Source organism: Apis cerana, linkage group LG12, assembly GCF_029169275.1.
Source record: "Apis cerana isolate GH-2021 linkage group LG12, AcerK_1.0, whole genome shotgun sequence".
Classification (NCBI taxonomy): Eukaryota; Metazoa; Arthropoda; class Insecta; order Hymenoptera; family Apidae; genus Apis; species Apis cerana.
Window position 1 is genome coordinate 10041873 of NC_083863.1, and position 25721 is coordinate 10067593.

General features: G+C 43.2%; 1 protein-coding gene across 16 annotated transcripts in view; it reads left to right on the forward strand.

The window, feature by feature from the left end:
- LOC107998399 (agrin) overlaps nt 1–25721 on the forward strand; it is a 326392-nt gene that overhangs the window by 134086 nt on the left and 166585 nt on the right. For 13 of the 16 annotated variants that reach the window (XM_062083435.1, XM_062083437.1, XM_062083427.1 and 10 more), the window contains one exon: nt 10528–10560. The exons of the other annotated variants lie outside the window; for them this stretch is intronic. In XM_062083435.1, the coding sequence (XP_061939419.1) occupies nt 10528–10560 (33 nt within the window). The remainder of the gene's footprint in view (nt 1–10527; nt 10561–25721) is intronic. 16 annotated transcript variants of the gene reach the window in all.

Here is a 25721-nt window from a genome sequence, read left to right on the forward strand (position 1 = left end):
AAAGTCTGGAAAATTTCGATAAAGTTTGGAGCGAGCGTTACGGTTGATTCAAAGGCATCAGCGTCAAGTACTCGCTGTACTGCTATCGTTGAATTTTAATTCAAGATCGACACGATAATTGTGAAAGGACACGTTCCCTCGTCGTTTTTTTTGGTTCCACAAGTTTTAACGAACTAACGGCACGCAACATTTCCGGGGTGAAAGCAGGTCAAGCGGGACCTGACTCTCGCTTCGCTCGTACGAAACATACTTTAATATCCTGCCAATTTAATATCTCTTCTTCGCCCTCCTCATCTTTGCCTTCTTCTCCATTTTTCTCTTTTACAATTTTTTCTTTTTTTTCTTTCTGATGATTCTTTCTCATTCTCTTTTCCATATTATTCCCTCCCTTCTCCGTCACTTTCTTCCTCTTCCATATATTATTCGTCCTCCTCCTCCTCCTCTTCCTCATCTTTTCACTCTCTCTTTCATTTTAATAAAGTGTCATCCGCGAAAGATCTGGGAAAAGTGGATACAGCGCAATCGCATTTTCCCTCGACCTAAAACCCCCCTTCCTCGCCCCCTCTCCTCTTTTTCCCTTTGCCATTTCTCGCGTGGTTCGCAAACCGGTTGCCGCCCATTTTACCCAGTTTTCGCCACTTTTTTTCCCCGCCAGGAAAGGATAACTGAGAATCCCTGCTGTTATTATATTTAACCAGCGCAAATGCCGGCCGTTGTTGTAATCTTAAAGCCGTGCTACGATATGCTCGGGTCTTGGAATAGCAGCCACGAATACTTCGTTACGGGCCACGGCGTGCAGCAACTGAGAATATTTGAAGTTCATGGCAACTGTTTGTTGTGCTCGTCCTCTCTACGATTATGGTAGTGACGAGGCGGTGAGGGCAAGAAGCCTTCGAGGCTCGTTGTGAGGGGAAAATTTAAATATCCTTCTCTCTCGAGGAAAACTTTCTTCGGGAGAATAAAATTATTACGAGACACGCGCGATTATATATCCCATATCGCGCGATAATAATGGTACTATTATATACGGAACGAATATCATTCAAATTCAATTTTCCTACTCATTCTTTCTCGTTCGCGGCGATTCGGTCCAATCGAAAACCAAACAGATCCCTCAGAAATCGATCCGCGCGAGAGAGGGAGAGAATCGGTCGTTAGAGTCGTTTTAATGCGCGATATAACTCTTGTATCCCGCCGCTTTATCGAAATCCGCCATGTGCGCGGGACGAAAATTCGCATTTAACCGGCCGTACCATCCGCCTAACGTATATCTAATAACGGTCATTTCGACCAATTGTCATTTGTGTCCTTATTGGTTTCCAATATCACGTCAATAATTTCCTCCCTCTCTCCCTCCCCAACTTAATAGCCATTTTCGGTTCGAGCACAAAGGAAAAATCTCTCATCGTTGTCGCTTCAATGGAACATCCCCCCACTCTCCCCTCCTATCCTCCAGTCCAGATTATTCGATTACTTTACCCAACCTCGCTTTGGCCGCTTTTTATCGCCCCTCTCCTCCTCCTCCTCCTCCTCCTCCTTCCCTTCCCACGGTCGCGCGCGTACTTCCACGAGGGATAGGAGAGCGCGTAGTTTTACATCATGGTTCAAGACTGACAAGATTAAAGCCCAGTCTCGGAGCGGGCATATTATTGGAAAATGGAGCCGCGGCATCCCTATACGTGCGCCGTATACCGAGATGGGCAGGGAAAGGAGGGGCAAGAATTGATTCGAAACGGTCGGACGACGGTCAACTATTCCTCCCCTCCGTGGATCTCTCCTTGTTGCCTCCAATGGCCTCCACGCCACGTAAGCCACGCTCGTTTTATTCCATATCTCCTCTCTCGCTCCTCCTTCCACACCTTCCAATGGATCGTGATGCTTCTCTCTGCTACGTGAGAAGGAGAGAGGGGAGGAGACGGAAAGGGATGCTCCCATCCCGAGATTAGTGGCTCTAAATCAGCCGCGGAAACGTCGGTCCATGCGGTCGAGCGGGGACCTTGGGGGGTTGGGGAGGGCGATGGAGCAGTGGATGGGAGGAGGGAAGAGGGAGGGGGATGAGGGCGAATAATCTAGCCGGCCAACGGCGCGTGGGATTAAGGAAGTCTGTGGTCTTTCCGAAATCTCGGCTACCATCTCTACGATCGCCAGTCGTCTGGTTGCGGGATCCGGGGTTAGGGGGAACCGTTCTAGAAAAAGTTAGGCTTGGAGTTAGGACGATGGAAGTTGACGTGATATACGGTTACGTCGAGAGAAAAAGAGCCGAGATTGAAATGTGTTTCGTGCGAGTTATTTTTTTGTTTTTTTGTTTTTTGAAAACGCAAGTGATACATCGAAATATCAGAGTAACGTGTGAAGTAATACAACGTGATAAAATTTTATATATGTATATATATATATATATATATATTTTTTTTTTCGTTCATAGCAATTAAAATATCGCTTTGTTTTGAAATACGCGGCAAACTCCCGCTAAAAAAAAAATACAGTAAATATTTTCGAAACTATAAAAATTACCCTTCAAAATCAATATCGAGCGGATAAACTTAATCACACGGTTGCGTGTACAAACAACGATTTCGCGAATGTAAACCGAGATAACACAATTTTTTTCGAAACGGGAAATCCATACTCTCGTTTCAACCCGCCACCGTTTCAAGAAATCGTGCAACGATTCAACTTTCGGGGGAGAAGGCGACAGAAACGCGTCGTTGACCACGGAAATGGGGAATAATTCTGGGAAGCACCTCTCTGCCGCGTTTCTGGATGCAACCGAGAGACGATACGGGCCATTGTCACCCTCGAAACGAGTAACCCTCGGAGGCGAAAGCATTTAGATAAAAAATTGCGGGCAAGAAGAGGAGGAGGCGCTTTATCCTTCCTCCAACGCCAACCACCATCGTGCATCGGGTATATGGCGCGGAGAACGAATATCTCGTCGCGAGCTAAGGGTTGGAAAAATGTATTTTCTTCTTAAAAATTATATTCCCACCCTCTACTTTTCTTTCACACACATACACATACACGCACACTTTCCTTGCTTCTTTTTTCTTCCTTCCTCCTTTCCGTCCTCTCTTGGTCGACTTGGCTCCACGCTTCAGGTCCACGCTTCAGGTCCACGCTCCGCCCAAAAAAGACGACCCGCTTGCGAATCTTTCGTCGTTCCTTTTATCCAGCCCGATAAATCCTCGACAACGGCCTGCGCTGGCCAAGGAAGAAAATTTTCGCAGCCAGGCTATCCGATCTATCGCGTTGGAACGATATTTCCATCCAGCGAGGACGGATTCGACCCTTCAACCTATCTTTTCGTCAACTTCGTTGATACCGATGATAATCTCAGATCGAATCTGATGACGATAAACACGGCTCTTCGTGAATCGTGCTCCCTAATAAATCGAAACGATAGGACGTTTCTTTTTTCCCTCGAAAAAAATCAACGAGTATACGCGTAACGAGATCGAATTTCATTAATGATAAATCGTAGAAGCCGGGAGAGCGGCGATTCCTACAAGTTTCGTTCAATTTGTTAGAGTTCGGTGATCGCAATCGTTCCGAAATCTCAGCGAAACGTTTACGCTGCGAGGGGAAAAAAGAAAGAAAGAAGGAAAAAAAAAATTGCACGATCGTCACGTAACGCATTAACCCCCCACTTTGCGTGTAGGAGGGAAACGAAGGGAGAGGGGGCGCAATATTTTTTCCCCTCCTTCCGTGTATTTGTATCCGGTTTCGCTGAGCCGCCTTCGAACTTGCAAGTTTCCGAGGTTTAATTTCGCCGGCGCGATAAGACAAACGATCGGTCATAACTTAATATCCGTCTCATTTCCATACGGCGCGCCGCGCTCCGCTATTTATTACACTTTGGCAACGCCTGCAGACAGCCAATTGCGTGCATCTAAGAATGGCTCCGCGGACCCGTGATTTATTTCTACGGCGAATATGATCCCGCCGCCCGTGTGTCGGTGCCGATCCGCTGCAAATTTGCGATACCGTAAACTTCCACCCCGGAATAGATTAGCGGGGGGGAAGGATTTTTGCGCTCCTCGGTCTCCTTTCCTTCTTTTCCCCTCCTCTCTCTCTCTTTTTTCTTTTCTCCGTCGATCGTTGCGTTTCGATACGTTCAGCGAGAACAACAATGAAATTTATACCTTTCCGTGTTATTCGTGTTTTTTATGCGCGACGTAAGAATACGATATTGTCGAATATTGTGTTTCCATCCGAAAATTCTTCTTCAGACTCGCGTAAAATCTCTCGAGCGAGAAATTTATTTCATGCGAAATTTTTAATTTTCGTCGTAACACGAGATGGCGTCGATTCCTCTAGCCGTATAAATTTTCAGAAATAAAAGTATATAAAATACGATGTTGCAATTGCAATCGCGCATCGTTCCGAATTTTTGAATTTCCTTCCTTGAATTCAAACGAAACCCTCCTTGGTTTAACTAAACCAATTCGAACGGGAGCTCGTTCCTGAGATATACAAGAATTAAATTCGAACCGTTGTCGCTCGCCATCGCTACGTCGTCTCGATCCACTTCGTTTCCCTTTACGATACCATAAAGAAACGCGACGACGTGTACCGCGGCACACGCGATTTCACGGCCGTCGTTCTCTCCGCTCGGTCCACATGTTGCACAATCGTCGGTGTATTAATCGAACGACTTCGACGTCGTTTCTATCCTCGCCCATCCTCATCCCGGGCAACGATTTCTCCGTGTCGAGATCCCTGTTCGAACGACAATTCGGATTGTAATCCCCCCCGCCCCCGCCTTCAACGGAGGGATTTGCCGTAAACAAACGGACGAGCACAGACGTCGTGGAGGATGGTTGGTGCGCGTTCTTGGAAGAGGGTTCGTGTAAAATGATGGTCTAAGGGAGTTACTTCGATGAAGTTATTTGTCACCATCTTCTCGCCAACCAGAGTGCAAAATTCAACAACGGGGGCGGTTTAACGAGGTCGAGAATTAGACGAGGAACACTGGCGTCACCAACTGCGATTTCATCCTTCTTCTCTGTCCTATATATATATATCTCTTTCTCTCTCTTGAGAGAGAGCGTATTCGTTCGTAGCTCGCGTTTTCCCTTTGGAGAAAGGGTACATTCCAACGCAACGGGAGAAAATAGTGCGGTGAACCCCGTTGGAAAATTCCCAGGCGCAATGAGTGCTCGATGTAATAATCGAAGTTGAGAAATTCCAGGTATTCCAAGCCTTTCCTCCTCCACTTTGACCCCCCTCCTCCAAGGACGAGATGTATTCACCGATCGGGTACGATGAAATATCGATCGACGATGAAAAGTTGATCTTAATCGGGGGGGGAGAAAAATATAGAAATTTCGATGGCACCGGACGGAGAATCGCGGTGTTTTCGTTGAAATTTGACTTTAGGGGGAAGGCGAAATGAAAACGCGGTACCAATTTTTCTTCCCTCTTGTCAATGGGAACAATGGGCGGCGAAGATGTTCAATTTTTCATGGCGGCGTCATTCGTATTAAAGCGGCGAGCAGCTGGCTGGGAACGTGTGTTCCTTTTTTTTTTTTATTTTTTTTTTCTTTCTTCCCCGCGCACACCGCATTTATGTATACATTACGAATAACGTTTCTCTCGTTCCACAAAAGACGCGTGGAAGAAACGGAGCGATTACGCGGGAACAAGACGAGCCGTTTATCCGTATAAAATTTCTAGCTTGAAATTTCGCAGATATTTAGACTTAATTACGCGAACAATGAGATTTGAATTGCAAAGAGAAACGGCACCCGTTACGATTGTGTCGTGCAAAAACTATTGTCCCAGTTTTTTTTCACCGGGTAAACCAATATTCGTCGAAACGCGTGCAGCATTTTGAATAATTTCAATAGCGAAAAAATGTAAAAAAAAAAAAAAAAGAAAAAAGGGAGAGAGGAAGAGAGAGAGAGAGAGGGAAATCAAAAATCGGTGGAAATTAAATATCCGTAATCCGAGGCATCGGAATTACACGGGAAAAATGGATGAGAATATTAAATACCTGCAAAATGCGCGTTTTCGAATTTCGAATGCGAATGGAAAAATAACCGACCACTACGAAAATATCCGACCGCGATGTATAAATCTTTAAATAGAAAAAAACGCTCGTCAACTTGTGTCAACCGGGGAAGAATGCGATGCTGTTGTCAGATGGAATATTTTTATTTTTACATTTCTTCTCTCCTTTCCCCAATATTTGTTCCTTTTTCTTTTTATCATTTTCTTTTTATCATTATTATTATTCCCATATTTATTCCATTCCATTATACTTATATTTGCGCGTAAGCAGAGACGTCGTCCTTTCACTCTTTGCCGGGCGAGGAGAACGATCGTTCGGAAGAAGTAATAAGAAGAAAAAAAAAAAATCCATCCATTCGAGCCGTATGGAAAAGAGATACGAAAAAGGAAGCGGGATGGTGTATCGGTTGGTACGTTGTCGTCGCGACTTCGAGTACTTAGTGGCCATGGCAACGGGTGCCAACTATTTTTCAGTTTTCCGCCCTTGCGAGCGTCGTCCAACTTCCTCCTCCCTTTTTCTCTCACTCTCTCTCCCTCTTTTTCTCGACCTTCGGCCTGGATTCCTTTCGACAGGGAGGAGGGGAGCTACATTTCTTCCCCTTTGTAGAATCCTTTCTGGAACGCCAACCCCCTTTGTGGTACACACGCGACAGCCATTCGCCCAACACTGAATAATACGATTCTCTTCTCTCGCCCGTTGTTAAACACAGACGCTGCTTGATCGAGGCTCTGAATGTTCTCTTTCGCAGTCGATCCTGTATTCACTCCGAGCGAACGTGAAAGAATCGCGCGTCACTTTTTCCCATTGTATTCTTTCATTTGTCGTCCCTCCATCTTCAAGATCAATTTCCAATTTCGAAAATTTTGTAATCTCGTTCCTTCGGATTTGTCATCGAATCGTTGCTCGCGAAAGAATGATCTTTCTTGGCGCGCTTTCATCGACGTCGAGTCGAATTCGTCCTGAAAAGGTTGACACTCGATGGTAAGAGGGATGGCGTTAAGTGGTAGATCCAGAGCGATTGAAAGGAGTGTAGAAAAAAAGGTGTTGGGGAGAGAAGGCCAAAGTGAACTTAAACTCCTCAAGAGGGTTACACGGTGAAAGAAGAGAAGGCGGACGTCGATACAGAGTGCTGTTTACGCCGTCGTCTCTCTTCCAGCCTTCGTTTCCTACTCTCCTTCCTTCTTTCCTTTTTTTTCTCGCTTCCCTCTTTTCCTTTCGAGTGTTTAACCATCCCTCCTCCAATATCGTCCCTCCACGATCCCTTCCGAGTAATTTGCTCCGATAGCCAATTATTCGGACACCCGTCGTCCTTGTTTCTCCGCATTAAAATATCCGCCCCGTGTAAAATTGCCGGCAGTTCGTGTCATCGATACAACGAGAGATATTTTGACAAGAATGCTTTTAATAATAACGAAAATGCTGCCAGATATACGTATAATTAATCGAACCTGCTCTTTTAATCAACGATATTGCTTCGGCGCCGCAAACAATTTTCCCTACTAATCATAAACGTCGGCTTTATTTCATTTTAATGCGATTTTTAATAAAGCGGAGCACTCTGAAAATTAATTTCCCAATGTACAAATAACGCGCGCTGCATGGTTCCGTGTTATTCGAATGTCACGGTGATAAACCGAGAGAAGTAGGAGGAAAAGGAAAGGGGAAAAAATGTTGTTTCGCGCATACGTAATATTCAAAAATTTTTAATAAATTCCCTACCCGTCGAGCAAAGATTTTTTTTCATTTTTCCTTCTCGCAAAGTGTAAAAAATAAAAAAGTATCGATGATGAATGATGAATCGATCCATGAAAAATATTCATCCGTGACGGAACAGCCTCTAGAAACTTTAATAGCGCCGAAACACCATCCGATCCGACATTTTTCTTATTAGACGCGTGAGCGCGTGAGAGATACCCTCGTTTCCTTTTCCACGTCTCTTTTTTCTTCCTTCCTTCCGAGTCCTTTTTATCCGTAAAAAATGCCGACCTTGCACCCCTGCGCGATTTTTTTTCATCCCTTCCGCGCGACGAGACCGGAATATAACTACCGCCGCCCCCTCAATTTGCATTTCTCCTCCCTTCCCTCCTGTTTCACATCCCTTCTCGCCCTTTTCGATCCCTATGCCGCCTTCGTCCTCGGTGACAAAGGACTCCTTCTAACGATAAGTGGACCGGTCCGACGGAATAAAGATGTTCCCGCGATCATCCTCCATTTTCCAGTGTAATACAACGATAAATCTCGAACGGACACACGAGATCCATTTACGGAGATCCATCCATCCGCAAGGGATCGCGAGATACTCTTCGAAAAGAATTTCGATGTTTCTTCTTTAAGAAAGACGGGGAAAAAGAATTCGCAAAATGTATGATACTTTTACGCCATCCTACGATTTCGAATAATCCAATAATCCAATAATTATTTTCGTACGCTATAAAAGATTGCTATTGATACATTTATTATATCAGTTCATATATAATTCCCGTCTGACTGGCGATAATTATAATTCCGGAGAAAAATCGGGAAAAAGAATTTCACGCTCGATCATTCGGGAGTGAATCGTGCCATTACGCGATATTTTATGCCGTTATTCCCTCTCAGCTTTTAATCCCTAAATAACTCGAGCTTAATCACGCGGCAATCCATATCTGCGCAATAACGGAAGGAAGGAGAGGGGGAGAGGAAGAAAAAAGGAACGTGGAACCGTTCAATTTATACACGCCTTCCCATCGCGTTCGATCCACCCATCCGTCCGTCCTTCGATCTTTCTACATTCGAATTCGAATTTTCATCCCGTTCCCCGGAAATTATTCGCGCGTCACAAATTTATTTTACCTACTCCCCGAGGTGCTAATTTAAAAATTTTCGTGCGTGTAAACGGTCGGCCGAATAAATCACGAGCCACCGGACACGTCTCGTATTGTTTATTCGTTGCGTGACACGAACCGTGTTAAATAAATTTTGTATTAAATAAATAAAGCAGCATCATCGATTTATCGAGAATACATATATATATTATACACATATATACGTATATCCAAATGGAAACGAGAAATCGCGCGAAAACATCATCGGGATAAACGTTACCAACGTAGGTGAAAAAGCGAGACAAGAGAGTAAAATTTTTTACAAAGTGTCTCCCCCTGCAATAAAGGGATGAAACTTTTAAATCAATTGCGAGAAGATAAGTCGGACCCCCCGCTATTTACTCCTCGCAATACCTTCCACGCGCTGTATTACACGTGCACGTAATACGTACATCTGAATCGTAGCGAGTTATCCCACGTATTTACGTGGATTCGCTCTCGCGAGATCCTCCGCCGGGATTCTTCTTTCCCCTGGAAGCCGTATTCCGCCGCTCTGCCAACTCCATCGAGAGTATAACCGCGGCATCGTAACTGACAAAACTTTCCGTAGCTGCATTTATATGCGTGCCTGGCCGTTGCACGTAAAGTGATTCCGCTGTTACTCGTTAGAGACGTGTTCCGTGGAAATCGCTAGAACCACCACCGGCGAGCGTTGGATCCGGAAATGACGGCTTCTTCGACGATTTCGCGTCCCCGCGGGACAACCGGGTGCGGTTTTTAATTCGCGTTCGTGCTCGGCCTGGAACACAGAGTGCATAATTCAGGGTTTGGAACGAAAGATCGATAATAAAAACGTCTCGTAAGCGTCTTATCTTCACTCTATTTTCTTTTCCGGGAAATTTAATCAAGGGAATTAAAATATACGTATACATATATATATATATATGTATAAAGATAGAACGTTGACGGCATGATACTAGAACTACGTTTAATTTGTAAAACCGATCTGCATACTTTTTACGTTGGAACGAAGGCTTGACCCGAATATCGTAAATCCATTACCACGATCGTCTCTCTATCTCGGGGATTTACAGTACGTCAATCGCTCCATTAAGGCTGAAAGGAAGAGGAGAGGGGGGGAGCGTTCATCATACTATAAATATTGAAACCTCCCTCGATAATAATAAATGAATTTCAAAAGATCCGATGATCTGTCGATCCAATTGCCCGTTTCGAATCCTCTCCTCTTTTAAATCGCTCGTCTCATCGAAGATCGAGGACCGTGGCAAGATTTTTCTTTTCTTTCTTTTCTCTCTCTCTCTCTCTTCATCAACTCCATCTTCGTGTATCTTTGAATATTTTTTCTAAGAGGAAATGTATCCCAGTTTAATTAACGAAATAATAAAGGAAGATTGCGATCACGAGATAAAAATGCATCGCGGATTCTCGCGAGATACGGGTGAAAGCGTTTTTCAGGTTTCTATCAGGATAAACTTCATCGTCGGTTAATTTATATATGCCGCGAGGAGAATTAATTAGTTGCGTGGAACAACGGTACCCTCCCTCTTTCCCTCTCTCCCTCCCCTCCCCAATGTAATATGTTGCGTCTAGTCTAGCACGTGGTTCAGAATCGATGGTCGGTATTATGTTGTATACGATCCTTGACGACACTCGATCATACTAACAACATGTCTGCTTCCTATGTTTCAGGTAAGGATCTAAATTTCGCCAGTAATAACGCCGGTGAGTGTTCATCTAACAATATAACATTATAACTGTTAGCATGCGCTTCTCTCTTTCTCCCACGTTCCTTTATCTTTATCTCTCCCCATCCTTCCCCGATTCAATTCGTCGATTAATATTTATTAAACTTTTCGTTTGACATCCCAACAACAATTATTAAAACGGTGCCGCGACGAGACTGAAAATATATTCAGATCGTAGATACCTCTGGAATTATACATTAATTAATACGAGCTGTAGCTAATATTTTAATAATAATAATAATAATAATAATAATAATAGTAATAATAGTATATTTAGCAATTTATGATAATTGATAATATGCAAATTAATAGGCAAAATATATAATAGATATGAGATTAGATAATGTTAGCAACATAAAGCACTCGTTATTACTTCGTACACGGTCGCGGGAATTACTCGTACGGTTAAATAATCGTAATATCTCTCTCCCTTTCTCTCTTTCGATATATCAATTCCCAAAGGTGAGAGGATTTATGGAAGTAGATTAACCGACGTGAAATTATTACGAATTTAATTTTTACCCGCGAGAGGCGGGGACGAGAAATTTCTATTTATCAGGATCGTAATTTGAACGTGAGATTATCCGGCGAGCGGGATATATTTCTCTTCGCGCGAGACGGGAACAGACACGAGAACGATAAGGTCGAATCTATTCGAATCTATTTCTTCTTTTTTCCCTCCCCCTCCTCCGTGTCTCGCGACTGCAATTTCACCCCCGAAGATTTCACGCGAACGCACACAAACGGGGACAAAAGGACACGAGCGCGAGGGGGAAGATTTACGTGCATTACGGAGGGGGAGGAGTGGAAGGAGAAGAAACGGGAGAGGTATTCTTTCGAAAAGCCCATTTTCAGTAATGCGCCGAGTCGCAACCGGTGGAAATAGATCGAGATCGCGAAATGTAGCGAGATAAGGGGGACAAATTGCATCCAGACAACATGTCTGGATGATTAGTCGAATAACCAATGATGAATTTATCGACGATGATTACCGAACAGCTTCGAAGATTCGAGACACTTCCTTCCTTCCTTCCTTCTTTGGCAAAATTCCCCAATTCCTCGTGATCCGAAATTGGAGAATGAGCAAGATCCAAGGATAGCGGTGACACGAAAGGGGCACGTGAGGGGTTGGTGGACGTGGATGCGGGAGAATAGGAGGAAGGAGAGTTGCGAGGGAGGTAGTAGCGAGATAAGATCGGCAAATTGCAGGCAATCTGGCTGATTAGGCTGCACGCTGGTAATCCTACTAGGTTTCACGAGGGAGCCTGGGCCACGACCTATAACAGCCTTCAACCCTCTTCGACGTGTATTAGCCGAAGAAACGGGAAAAGGATAGGACGTGGAGGAAACGACCGCTAACACGGCTAGCTACGCTATATCCGCAAGGTTCCTGGAGATTAGGGGATCGTTGAATGGAAGGCTGACGAATTCGGAGGAGCTCGAGTTTTTTTTTTTTCTACTTCGAGCAATATCGTTCTCTCCCCTCCTCTCTTTTTTTCTTTTCTTCTCCTCTTTTTCCTCTCTTCGTTTCGCACGTTTTTATTTCCCAGAGATTTTTATACGAATCGACAAGTTCGAAATGAAAATAATTCGACCGTGTATATTAAATTTTGTTGCGAATAAGTTTGTTTCCAGAAATGGTCTTTCTTGTATTTCGATATATTTTAATCTTCGTCTTTTCAACTTCAATTTGATAAATTACTCTCTCGCGAATTATCAATTCTAATTAAATTTAATTAACCGGTATATATCAGTTTCGCTTCACTTCGCATTAAGGAATATCTTTCGTTACCTTTGCTTCGATACGCAAAATATTCAATTTAATTTTCCAAATCACGCGCATTTCCTATTCGTACAATCGTATCCCAAATAAATATTTATAAAAAATCGTTAGAGAATTAAAGATAAAAACTAAATCAAATATTTTCCCTTCCCGATGGTCGGAGTTTAGTCGAAGCAAGGCGGAGATTCAACCAAGATTGAAACACGTTTAAAATCCTCTTTCAAAACCTAACCTCCTCTCCTCGCCCCTCATTTCCATGTAACGCCTGCATAAAATGTTACTTATCTCGAGACTCGTTTTCGTTTTCGTTCCACCTTCATCAGCCTTATCTTTCAGCGAGGCTGCCTCCTCGAGCCTCTCCACTTTATATCAAACAACTACAATCAAACTTCAACTCACTCCAACACACTTTTTATCCATTTATAATCCACGGATTACTCTATTTATAAAATATCTTTCGAAAATCACGAAGCACAGTTGAAAGATAATTTCATTCGTGGAAACTTCGAACGTGGAAAGCTTCGAAAAAGCTGTTCCACTGTTCAACATCGTATATATATTTTCCTCGAATCTCTCGTTATTTCTTTTTTTCTCTCTCTTTCTCTCTCTCTTTCCTTGTTTTTTTTTCCGCTTCAATTTATTTTAAACGCGACGAAGACTCGATCATGGAATTAGCATTTCCCGAGTGTCGCGAGCAGAGCAGCGGATTGGAACTGGCACTCGATAACGAGCCGAAAAGAGCGAGTGGAATACGGGGCGACGGAGGAAAAGAGGGACGCGTGTGCGTGAAATCGACGCGTGACAAAATTTTCAGAGTTTCAAATCCCGCCTGGCGTTTTCCGCCCGGGAAAAAATTGTCAGGGGGTAAATAAATAAAAGTTTACACAATATACGCGCGATTGTCGGTGTTACGATGTTGACCCGCGGTATTTTGTCGGAATGTCGGAAGGTGAATCGTTATTCAGCGCCATTTCTTCTCTTTTTCTTTTTCCTATTTTTATTTTAGCCAGGTGCGTTAATATCTTTGTCGAGGGGCGAAAAAACGAACGATGGGTATATGATTGTATAAGATACAAAGAATAATCGAATCGTTGGTTCGAACGTTGGTTTTATTCACGGATCTTGAAGTTCTCCGATTTATTTGCTTTGCCGGCATCAGAGAATTAAACGTTGGCTTTCTGTTCTGTTCCTCGACGTGAAAAATTAACGTTTCCTCCCCTCTCTCCGTAATTTCCCTCGCACAAAAGAACGCGTCTCATCTTATGCAAGCGAGCGCATTACAATAACGCAGAAATAGAAAACGTTAAACGTTTCCATTGCATTCCAAACGGGATTAATCTTTTTTGACAAAATTTTAAGAATCGCGGAACCAAGTTTAATTATTGTTAACGCGAGCGATGACAAGTCGAGAACGGAAATACTCCCGCGTTTACGATACGAAGAATACTTATTTAGAAATAATATCCGATAATAGTGGGCCGACGCGTTTCGCAATTAAATCAACCAACGAAACCAATGAATTATTTATTTCGGAGAGGGGAGAATATTTTTCATTTTACATTTGTACCAATTCGTTTGCCCGTATCGTTAGCCGACATTCGATGCGATACGTGTATTTAAAAGCAAAACCGGAAGCTTGGCGAATCGTAATAAATCGCAAGGGGAAAAATCGTCGCTTCCCGCCGGTTTATTTATATCTGGGGAGGGAGTATAATTGGGATTAAAGTTGGCCATAATCTTCCATTCCAGCTCTACTTGCATTTTTCTTTTCGTTTAAAAGAAAAAAAGGAGGAAAGGAGGAAAGAAAGAAAAAAGAGAAAAAAAAGAAAGAGGAGAAACAGGGCAAAAAGGGCGACTGTATGGCGATCCATAAGCGGAAGTAGTAATAGAATTTCGAAACGGGTAAACCCGGTGGCGGGGGACGAAGGATAAAAACAGAGAACAAAACGGAGAACCGGATAGAGTGGAGAGAGAGAGAGAGAGAGAGAGATATATAGTGATAGTTTTAGAGAGGACGGTAGGAGGAGAAACATCGTCAACTCGACCACGTCTACCGAGGGATTATCGTGGGTGACAAAGGGATTTGAAAGAGGCGGCATGGAATTGGATTCTGGGGGAAACGCAAGAGGCACTCGAAAGCCGCTTTGTGTCCCTCCATACAATAATTATTTGCGAAAATTGTCGTGAAGCTGCGAGATATCGAGTGGCTTTTGATGACGGATATTTCTTCGAGGGGAGAGGGAAAGAGGGTGGCCCGATAAAAATCGTTCCGGATCCTGCGTGCGTCCCCGTAATTATTCCGATTCGTTTGAATTAGTACCGGTCCTCTCTCTTTCCCTCTCCTCTCCCCCTGTTCCTTCACCCGTCGTTTTATTCCTTCCAATTCCACTGCCCTTTCCCCCCACTCCTCGTTTCGTTGGTCGGCCATCATCCCTCTCCATAGTCTCCTCTCCCCAGTCCAGTCTTTCCCCATCTCTGTCGCCGTTCTCTGTAGTACAGAAAAATGCCTACCCGTCCTTTCCCCTTCCCTTCTCCCTCTATTCCGTTTTCTCCTTTCCCCTTTCTCGCTTTGTTTTTCGGTTGTGGTTGTGGTTTAATTAGAAGCCGAGAAATTAAAACAAACGAACGCACGGGGCGCTTGTCGTGCCCCCGCTGTTTCCTCCCTTCGGCCTCACGAGCATCGAGCATCGCTTCCACGGATCCGGCAAATTCGCAAAGAACGTTTCTTCAACGCGTTTCTGCCACCGCGTTTCATCTGCGCAAAGATTTAATTTAATATATGTGTTGTCTCCAATGGGACAGGATGGGTGAATTTTTCCATTTCCCGAATTTCCTCTCCGATTTTCCTAGGATTAATCGGAAAGGAAAGTAATGATATCGCGTATTAGCAAAAATATAAAATATAATATTTTTTTATCGTTCGACATCGAAGGACCGCGGTGCCTCCTCCTCCGCGTGTTTCCAAACGTATATTTCCCGAATATTTTAGTTCTAGGCCACGATTCCTGTACGCGTCAACCAGTTTCTTCCTCCCTCCCCCTGTTTCGTACCCCACCAAGCGGTACGAAAATACCGAAGAAAATGCACGTGCACCTGAGAATAAAAGGGGAAAAAAGGGAGAGGGGAGGGATGTGGAAGAGGAAGGTAACAACGTAGGAGACAACGCGCGAACGGGGCCGGAACAAATGTGACTTTCAATAAGCGGCCGTCGCCCGGTTTTCGTCTCTACCAAAACTACCCCTTTTCCTCCCTTCCGCCTCCCCATATCCCCCGTTTCCCTTTCGTCCAATTGCGACACGGTCAAATTCTCTCGTCGTTACGAGAGGCAGAGGGACGAGAAGAGGAAGGGAGGGAAAAAGTCGAAATAAGAGAGGATGCATCACTCTGGACGTATGTTGGAGGGAAGAGATGTTGGCTCGTATCGGGCTCGAATTATCGAGTGGTACGTTAACGTTTTATGCAGATTCGAAAGGGAGGAACGGGTACCGGTTTCGGAATTAATGTCGGCCGGACAAATGTCTCGCGGTTTTTCTACTGAATTATCGTACCCCCGGGCACAACAAAACGTCCAATCCCACCACCCGATGTTCGCCGATGTGTGTATGCGCCCGTGTGTACAAGCTTACGAGCGATCGTGTTTGCGGACAAGTTGTATAAATAGGACTTTGTCGAGGGGAACGGTATCGAGTGGACCGCCGCCTTTGGCTCGAGATTGTAAGCGGAGACGGGCAGAGTCGAAGAATGTAGTGTGTGTGTGTGTTTGATGACGTCTAAAAAATTTAGTTCGCCGTGGGCGGTTGGTTACGTTTACGTGGTTTGCTCCTGATTTAAGTAGTATAGATAGGAGTTCGATCAGACATAATAGAAATTTGTAATACACTAGGAATTTGATCGATGTGTATTTAAGCGAACAAGCAGCGAGACACGAAGTCATAGAGAAATACGTGATCGGAAAAGTGGTATACGCTTTAAAAAAGAGTCTCGTCCGACTGGTTTCCTTATCTTGACGAGAAGATTTATTTCGAGAGTACGATGAAAATAAATTTGGCAAGAAAAAAAAGGAAGGAGAGTATTTGTTAAGTCAAAATTTTCCACGTCGTTTTTGTGCGCGCGAAACACAGGGGGAGAGGAATTTCCATGTTCCCTTTTTGCACATTCTACCCTTTAACGTGTACATGGACACACGTCGTACGCGTACGTGGAAACTTTGACAAGAACACATAGATTCGCAGGATGATGGTGTGCGATCTCGCATACGTCTTCATCCACCCGTACACGTATAATATAAATCCGATGGTGGAATGGCTATACGAAACGTTGGCACGTGTAGTCACGGCGTTGCCATCGCCTAGCCATGGTCCAATATCTCTAGCTTTGTTATCTGTATATCACGTATACACGTATATACATCTCCAGATTTCTCACGTATGCTCACGCCGACACTAGAATCCCAAATATCTCGTACGTATTTCGACGATTTCGAAAATACGCAGTGAAATCATTTGTCTCGAACAGGATATATCTCGAAACGTTGTACTCGAATTTTACCCGCGAATGAGAGAGAAAAAATTTATTAGGAATAATTGTGTATACATTTTTATAAAGAAATTCATCCTCAAATTCGTATTCGATCCACGCAATTTTACCGTGCTCCGCCGCGTATACATATAAATACCTCGAACGCCCGTGACACGCTGGGAGAGGTTTCAGGAAAATGTTATCTTTCTGTCACGAGATGTTATCCCTGAAAAATCTTGTCTCCGCGATAGTTACGTGTACCTGGCGGGATTTCGTTGGTAGAACACGCATGCGAGAAAGATACGCGAGGAAAAAAACGAAGCGAAAACCCGACGCGAATGTTATCGAATCGCGGTACAACGGTACCCGATCGATTGATTCGCGACGAATACGAAACTTGATCCACGCTAATCGCCCGCGAATTCGAATTAATTCCTTCCATCGCCCCTCCGCAGGACTTAATTTCGATCGGTTGTCTCGACTCGTTTCCTTCGTCTCACCTCCGCCTTCACCCCCGAATTTCTCCAACGCCTTCCTCCCTGCGCTCGCTCCAATTCTCCAATGATATCTTGCTTTCCATCCCTCTTTCGCGTAATCTGTATCCGCGCCCGAGGCGCGTTAATCGCACAGTTTCCAGTTACAGCGTTTCCAGTAGCGGACGACGACAACCGGGTCGACGAGTAGAGTTGGTATGCCTGGCCGTAATACCAACCGTTGGTGGTATGCACCGCGTCTGTCGAATTATCGCATCTCCTGCCCGTGCTGAACCCGCCCTGATTTCCGTCTCACCTCTTTCACGTTGTTCCCACTTTGCTTTTCGAAGAACGGAGAAATTTTCGATATATCGGGGACGTGGAAATTCGATAGAAATTGATAAATAACGCGGGACGGGATCGCGAAATATCGGGACGGCGCGGAAAATGAAAACACGTAGCGACGAGAGAAGAGTTCGTATTCCTCCTCCTTCGATTTCGTCGCTAACCGGATCCCGCCCACACCGTATTACGCATCTATTCCAGAGAGACGGAACTCGGCTCGAGGATCGAGATTGGAGCTAGTGACGTATATAAGGTATCCAGGAACACACGCGAATCCTCAACTTATGGAGCCTTAAATCTAGCTGGATATCCGATGAACCCGGCCCGGTCTCACGATTCTTGGCCTTTCCTCCTCTCCGCTTCTCTTCCGTTCGATTTCTCTCCAAGTTCCAAGAATCTCGCGACGACGGGAGATCGTCCCCTTTCGACTTCTTCCTCGTTTTGAATAAAACTGGCAAGAAAGAAAAAAAACGCGGAGGCGTGCTCCAGAAAAATCAGGGGAAATCGGGGGAGATCGCGATCAACCACGCCCACGCCATCTTTTTCCAAAGGAAAAATTTCGTAGGGATTGAATTTCAATATCGAACCAGTGTGTATCGGAACCGGTGTGAACTGTTCCGGATTGGGATCTGGGACGCGAAATCGATGGAAATCGCGTGGATTTTTTCCTTTTTTTTTTTTCTTTCTTTTGCATTCGCGTAATCCGGGTCACCATTAGTTACGTTTTTTTCGATACAAGGGGTTTAACTAACGGTGGACTGATTAATAATTCATGGGTAACGTTTTTAAAGTCTCGTAAAGTTTAGTCTCGTTCCTCGAACCGGAAGGGATTTCAGATTTATGATTTTTTTCATTTGAAACGGAGGCTAATATGCCAGCCGCAATGGGAAAATGGCTACGAATGAAAAAATAAAATCGGGCTTCCGGTATGTTCTTCCCGTAAATTCTTCTTCTTCTTTTTTTTTTTTTATTATTATTATTATTAGATTTCGAATTTATTTGCGTAATCATTTATATTTTCCTCATTTTTATTTAATCGAAACGGAAGATATATATATATCCATATCTTTCATTACCTTTATTATTTTTATATTCTTTCCCTCCTTCCCCCCCTTTTCCATTATTGTTTCTTCCGGATTCTAAGTGATACAGAAATGAAAAACAATAGTGCTCGTTTTTATCGTATTTTGAATCTCGTAAATCTACGGCATCCAATAACCCGATTTTTGGAAATAAATAACGGCCAGTTATGTTAGATCGGCAACATGTTTACTGCAAACACATATTTCCAGACGCGTGTAATCTTTTAATGGCCATTCCTTTAGCCATTTCGACGCGAGCGACATTAACTACCCTGTATGAAATATTTTAATGTCAATCTCTGTGTTTGTCCTCCCCTGTTACCGATCCGTCCATAAATTAGCGAATTTCCTGTAGCTAGACGATAACGATTATTAACCGTCCCGTCGAATCACGCCGTGATAAAATCGATAAAATCTTCCTCTCCTCCCCTCCCGCAATTTTTTATTTTCTCGATCCGAATCCGATCCTTCAAACTTCGACCTTCCCCCCTTCGAACAACAAACTTCTCTCGTCCAACATTTGTACACCGCGCTTCTTCGCTCAACACTGTTCCGCGCCGCGGAAAAATCATGTAACGCAACGTGGTCTGGAAATATCGATCGATTCCGCGGATGCGATATGGAAGCTCGTCGCGGGTTCGCCGGCGGCCACGGAAACAGCGAGTTTTCAATGCCAAGAAACGATTCTTTTTGTCGGCAATTCTGCCTCTCCCCTCCCCTTCCCTCCATCAGTATCCGCCATCCTAGTTTCTCGAATTTAACGTGACTCGAGGGCACGAGGGGAGGAAATGACAAATAAAAGCGAAAAAGGAAACAGGTAGAGAGGGATGGGAGAAAGGAGAGACGGTGGAGGAAGAGAGACGGGTGGGAAGTTGGTTGATTGGCTGTTCGTCGAAAGCGAGGAACGGGAGCGACGAAATGGACAAAGTCTAAAGATGACCAATAAGATTACTTGCTCGATCTTCTAACGTAAATCCAGTTTCCAGTTAGTTGGAGGAGACTCGTGGAAACTACTGGTCGATAACTGGTCGATCGAATCATTCCAATTTTCTAATTGATCTACTTTTTTTTTATCTTGATGCGATTATTGAGAATTGTTAAAACTTGGAGAAGAGAATTTTTCTACAATTAAAAATTGCAACGGCTCGATTCATACCACTGTTCACGAATTTATCCGGTGAATCGTTCGTTTCGTCGAAACGAATCTCTCGTTTCCCTTTCGGCAAGAACAATAACGCGTTTCGCAACGAATCTCCGTAAAAGTAACGAGAGATTTCCACGGAACGTGATCATCGCCACGGTTCGACTTGTTCTTAACAAAGAATCGTTTGACGTGTAGTCGTAATGAAAAATTTTTCATATTCTAATTCCTCTTTCTATTTTTCTATTTTTTGTTTTCAATCCTTTCTCTTATTAGAAAAAAAAAGTATATATGAAAAGCTGCAATTTCCTATATTAATTAATAAGCACGTTTATTTTCAAAGTTTTATACCGTTCAATATACTCATCGCACCGTAATACCATTTTCCAAATAACGATCGATAAAATTTGAAACATTTTAAACTGGAATACGGAGGGGGAGGAGGGTAACGACGCATCGATAGGTATGTAAAATATCGTTCGAGACATTAGCAGTATCGATAACGGGAAAAGTCGAAAAGAAAAGTGGTGGAAGAAGAAGAGGAGGAGGAGGAGGAGGAAAAATAGGAGAGAAGTGGAAAGGCGACACTAAACAACACTAAACGTGACCTCATAAGTCACGAGTCTGGAACCTGACTCGAATGTATTTCACTTGAAATATGATCCCCGCCAACTACTCCAGCGGCAGAGAAATAAAAGTCGGGCGGATCTGTAAGAAAGATCTCGTTTAATTGCCGGTTACATCTCTTAACGTCGATCGTTCCTTTTCACGCTTTTTTAATCGCACGTCGTTTTAACGCTTTCGTTAAGGCACAGCCTCGCCTTCCCTCTTTCGGGAGGGGGGAGGGATATATCGACCCCGCTTTAACGAGCTCGAGAACACGCGCACCTATGATGTGTCAACCTCCCTTTATCTGCTCGCTTCAGGCCAGGTCGACGATGCTCGATGTGGTAGCTACATGTGTACATCCCCTTGTAACGCCTGCTTTGAATTAAAGCGGCTGCATTTGTCCGGATTATGACTTATTCCGTGATATCAATGTTCGCGGTGTTCGTCGTCTCGATGTGGGGGAGAAAACATTATCCTTTCGGTATAATTTTAAAAAAAAATTGTAGGACGACTTTCGATACAATCTTTCGTGTTGCTTTATTTTTCCAGAATTTGATCGGTTTACATACACGTGTAATCAGAGTGCGTGATTGGAGAAATAGTATAGATCAATAATTTATCATCCATTAACGTTTTCATCGTACAAGTTGAGGATAATTATCAGTACAGAAATCGTTTGAAATAAACGGAAATGGAATAAATCGACACATATTACGTCTTTTTCCACTTTTTTTTTTTTTTTTTTTCTAACGAAACACATCGTCAACGTTTTCAACTGGGGAGGACTGCCATCAAACAGAACTTTCAGAACGTTCATCCGACCGGGGAATATTAACCAAAAAGAAAAAAAATTTTTTAATGTTTCTCTTGTAAAAAAAAAATGGAAACGGTGGAAAGGGGTGGAGAGGGGAGACAGATATCGTGGCAATTTTATCCACTTCCCTTCCTGATGAAATTAATTTTTCTGCCACGGCCTCGCGTTACTCGTGCAAACGGCTGTTTTGAACTCGGCCGTCCCCGTTGCCAGGGATTACAGGGTTCACACACGAGAGACGACGCTCGTCGCGACGACGTCGATGACGCGAAGTGACTGGAACGGAAACGGTGACACACGTCGCTACGTGATTTCCGGAATTTATCGGTTTTCGATCGCGTTTAATGAGAGACCGAATGTAAGCGTAACTTTTGTCGATATTTCGCCTAAGTGACATGGAATTTCCTCTTCGGATTAGAAAATCTTTGATCTTGATATATCTGTATTTCCCTCTCGTTTATAACGTATCTTCGATAATTCCTTCGGAATTGAAAGATTCGTAAGAAAAAAAAAAAAGAAGAAGAAGAAGAAGAAGAAGAAAACAATTGCAAAGTGATTCCCATTAAAGTCTACGAATTTCTACGAAAATGATTCCCTCGATGATAAACGCGTTGGAGGAGTAAACGACGTATACGATATAAAGTTCGGATATACACGAACTCTCTGGTGCTCGTATGTAAATGAAATTGAATAACCTAAATTTTCTGCTCGTAGTCTCGTGGCCAGTGCAACCAGAAATCGCTTCTGGTTTATTTAACGCGGCCAGTGCAACGTTAATTCCATCCGTCGTTGAAAATAATTAGAGGATTATGCGCTGGGTTCAGTGTTGTATCGTTTGGTATAGCACTTGCGGTGCTTTCAAAGCTCGAAAGTTTTATGCCAGTTAAATTTAGACGCACGATGAAAATATTATCCTGGCAAGATGGTTTTATTTTTTGGATAAATTTTTTTGTGCGGCGCGCGGTGATAAAAAAATTGATTCCCCCCCCTCCCTGCGAATTTTGCGCGGGATAAATGTGGTAAAATACTTTGTTTAACTTCCATTTCCCTCCCCCCTCCCTTTTTTTTTCCCTTTAATCTTAATCTCTTTGTAACGCGCCTCAACGTCATTAAGAGATTTCAAAAGAGAATTCAACATTCATTTACGCACATATACGTTTCGCGATATAATTTTTGATATGCTAAAACGCAACGGCAATGTAAATAAAAATTTTCGCGGCAAGTATCATAACGTATTACTATTCCTGCAAGCGCAATTTTTCCCGACGGGTGTGCGAAATTTTTCAACATTTTCCTTTTTACGCGGCCACTTTCTCGCATTTTATAATTACGTTTGGGATATAAAAGGAAAAAAAATTTACAAAAAAAAAAAATAAATAAATAAATAAATATAAAGAAGGGAAAAATGTATTATACACACGTAATAAAAAATTTTCATCGTACAAATCGGTATAACTTATTCAAAAATTATTCCAGAGATTTAAAATAATATTACTAATTGTTGTTCGACAATAAAAGTACATTGAATATGGCTGGAAGAAAAATTCAAACGAGATAACGTAATATGATCGCAAAAAAGAGAGAGAGAGAGAGAGAGAGAGAGAGAGAGAGAGAGAGAGAGAGAGAGAGAAGAGTAAAAAAGGAAAAAAGAAAACAAATAGGTCAACGTAACAGTTCTCTAACAATTTCTTTTTTCTCGATAAATATCCGCTCGATATCGATTAAGCTTAAAAATGCAACGAGATCGTTACCTGACAGTTATCAGGCCACGAGCATCGGATATACGTAATGATTCGTCGTAGCCTGTACTTCCTCTAAAAAAAAAGAAAAAAGAAAGAAGAAAATCTCTCTCTGTTTCTCTCCCTCATCGGGAGAAGTCACCCTGGCAAAGTCTTCGATTCTAACGATTTAACGTCTTTCGATCTATCCTTTCTCTCGTTCCTTCCATTTCGTATCGCGAAACCAAAGATGGAGAAATCGCGAGACGTGAAAATAAACGGCAAAGGGAGAACGGGTTTGAGAAATGAGAAATGCGGTGGCAAAGAGTTTTCTCGGGTTTTTCTTCTTTCCAAGAGAAATAACGCGCGACTTCTCTACGCGTCTCCCTTCCGATTCTCTCCCTCCTCTTAAAAACGGCCAAACACCGGCGATCGACACCTTTCTCACCGTTTTAGAACCACCGCGAAACGATCCTCAAACGGGAGTAGACGTTCAAAGGGATTTTCCAGCTAACCCTGGAAAAAGAAACTCGAAACTTTGGCTGCGCGCCCCCGAAAGGAGCGTTCCCTCTTTGCGGGGCATGGATTTGATGGGGAGACGTGTTCTTCGAACCGTTGCGAGATGCACCGTTTCCAGGGATAAATATTAATACACGAGAACAGGGGGAGAGGAGGATTTTTTCGATGAAAAAAGGAAAGAGAGAGAGAGAGAGATTGCGAAGAGATTTTACATCGCAACTTAACGTAACCTTGAACTCCAACAAGCTGAATTATTATTGCTCCTCGTTGTCTTGGCGTGGCACATAATTGCACTTCGGAGAAATCAGAGCGACAGGGAGGACACCGAGTTTCTTTGACACCGAGATTGCGAACCATTTCCACTACGCTCAACTGTCACCGCTTTGTTACGTTAAACGTAACAACGCGGGTTTGCTTTCTCAACAAGTTTCTACTTAAGCCTTGCGGTTCTATTACGCCTCGGCGTCGCGATACACGCTCGATCGTATATTGCAAACTTTACTCGTAACTAATGCCGCGCTTTGCCTCCGTTTGTTCAGTAAACGACCAAGACTCGGTGTATCAGCTACGGTTGTAATTGAGAGAGAGAGAGAGAGAGAGAGAGAGAGAGAGAGAGAGAGCCGACTTCCAATTTTCCTTTCGTTATGAACGGGCATGGCCTAACGCGGGAAATGGCGCCGCTCCTAATCGAATTTCTCTCGTTCGCTGCTTGATTAGTTTAATTGCCCTCCGTTCAACCGCTTCCTTCACCCTAATTAGCCTCATCCCTTGTCGTATGAAACTCTTCCCTGTTTCCCCAATTTATTCCTCCTCTAATTTTAATTCCTTTTAACGGTCACGATGAAAAATGGTTTCATGTTTAAAAAGCGTTTAATACTCGTATTACGAACTGTTCGTTAAATTCTAAGTTGGTCAGAGGGGAGTAGGAATTATGTTAAGAATTATTTGTATCTATTTTGTTTTCATATACTGGATAATCGTAAATTATAGACACGGATAGAATTCATTGTCTAATGTAACATCAGCGAATATTTTCTACGTCGTGATCAATAAATGGTACAAGTAAATATTTTCGCGATCTATAAAGTATATTTTTCTCCATTCGCAGGAATGGGAATAACATTTTCCTTCGAAAGGAAGCGATTTATACGACGAGATCAAAGAGATTAATCGCGACACGTAAACAGCATTTATAAATTAAAGCAATCGAATTGTATGGGATACGCCAAAGAATCCAAGTTTATGCTTTTTTTTCGAATCGCGTTTAATCTCGACGATAAATAAAGGCGAGTATAAAAACAAAGAGGAGGAGCGGTATCGCGAGAATCGATAGTCTATTATTCCGACTTAAGTTGCTCGATTTATACGTACACCTTGGCCTTCCGTTTTCCTTGGCCGGCAACTCAAGTGCACCACTCGCTGAATTCACTTTCCGAGATTTACGCTTCCTCTTTTCCTTTACTTCCTTCGTGTGTCGGACGACTTTCGTCCCGGAACTTGAAAAAATATATTATTCCCCTCCCCGAAAAAAGGAAGCGGTGAAAATTTCTCTCTCCTCCTTCGAAGAAGAAGAAGAAGAATCAACAGAAGGAATTTTTCTTTCACGAGTTGAAAAATTATAACGATTGTCATCTCGAGAAAAATTCTTAATTCCGTCTCATAGTCGTCAACTGCAATCGAATATTTCGTGAAATTATTGAATTATTCGACTCGTGAAACGACTGAAATTTGATTATTTTCTTCGCGGTTCGCAGGATCAAACTTCCTTCGAGATGAACACACGTATGTGGAGAATTTACGTAGATCTATAGATTCGAGACAGTCGCGAAATCTGGTGGTTTATCGGGGAATCGTATTCGCGAAATTTGCCGAGCAACTTGGAAATTACTATGAAGATTTGGGCAAAGAACGTGGTTGGTTCTATCCGGATGATGTCGAACTCTGCCGATTTCTCCAACGTCTCGTAAGAAACTTTCTCCCCGCCCCGGAATGATTTAGTCGGGCTTGTATCTCGCGAAATCTAAGTCGAAATCGAGTTTTCAATTTGGTCGAAACGAAGGTCCAGCGACTTTGTACAGAGACGGTCGTGTACAGAGGGTCTCTGGTGGCCGGTCGGCTCGTTCGATGAATTTCAAG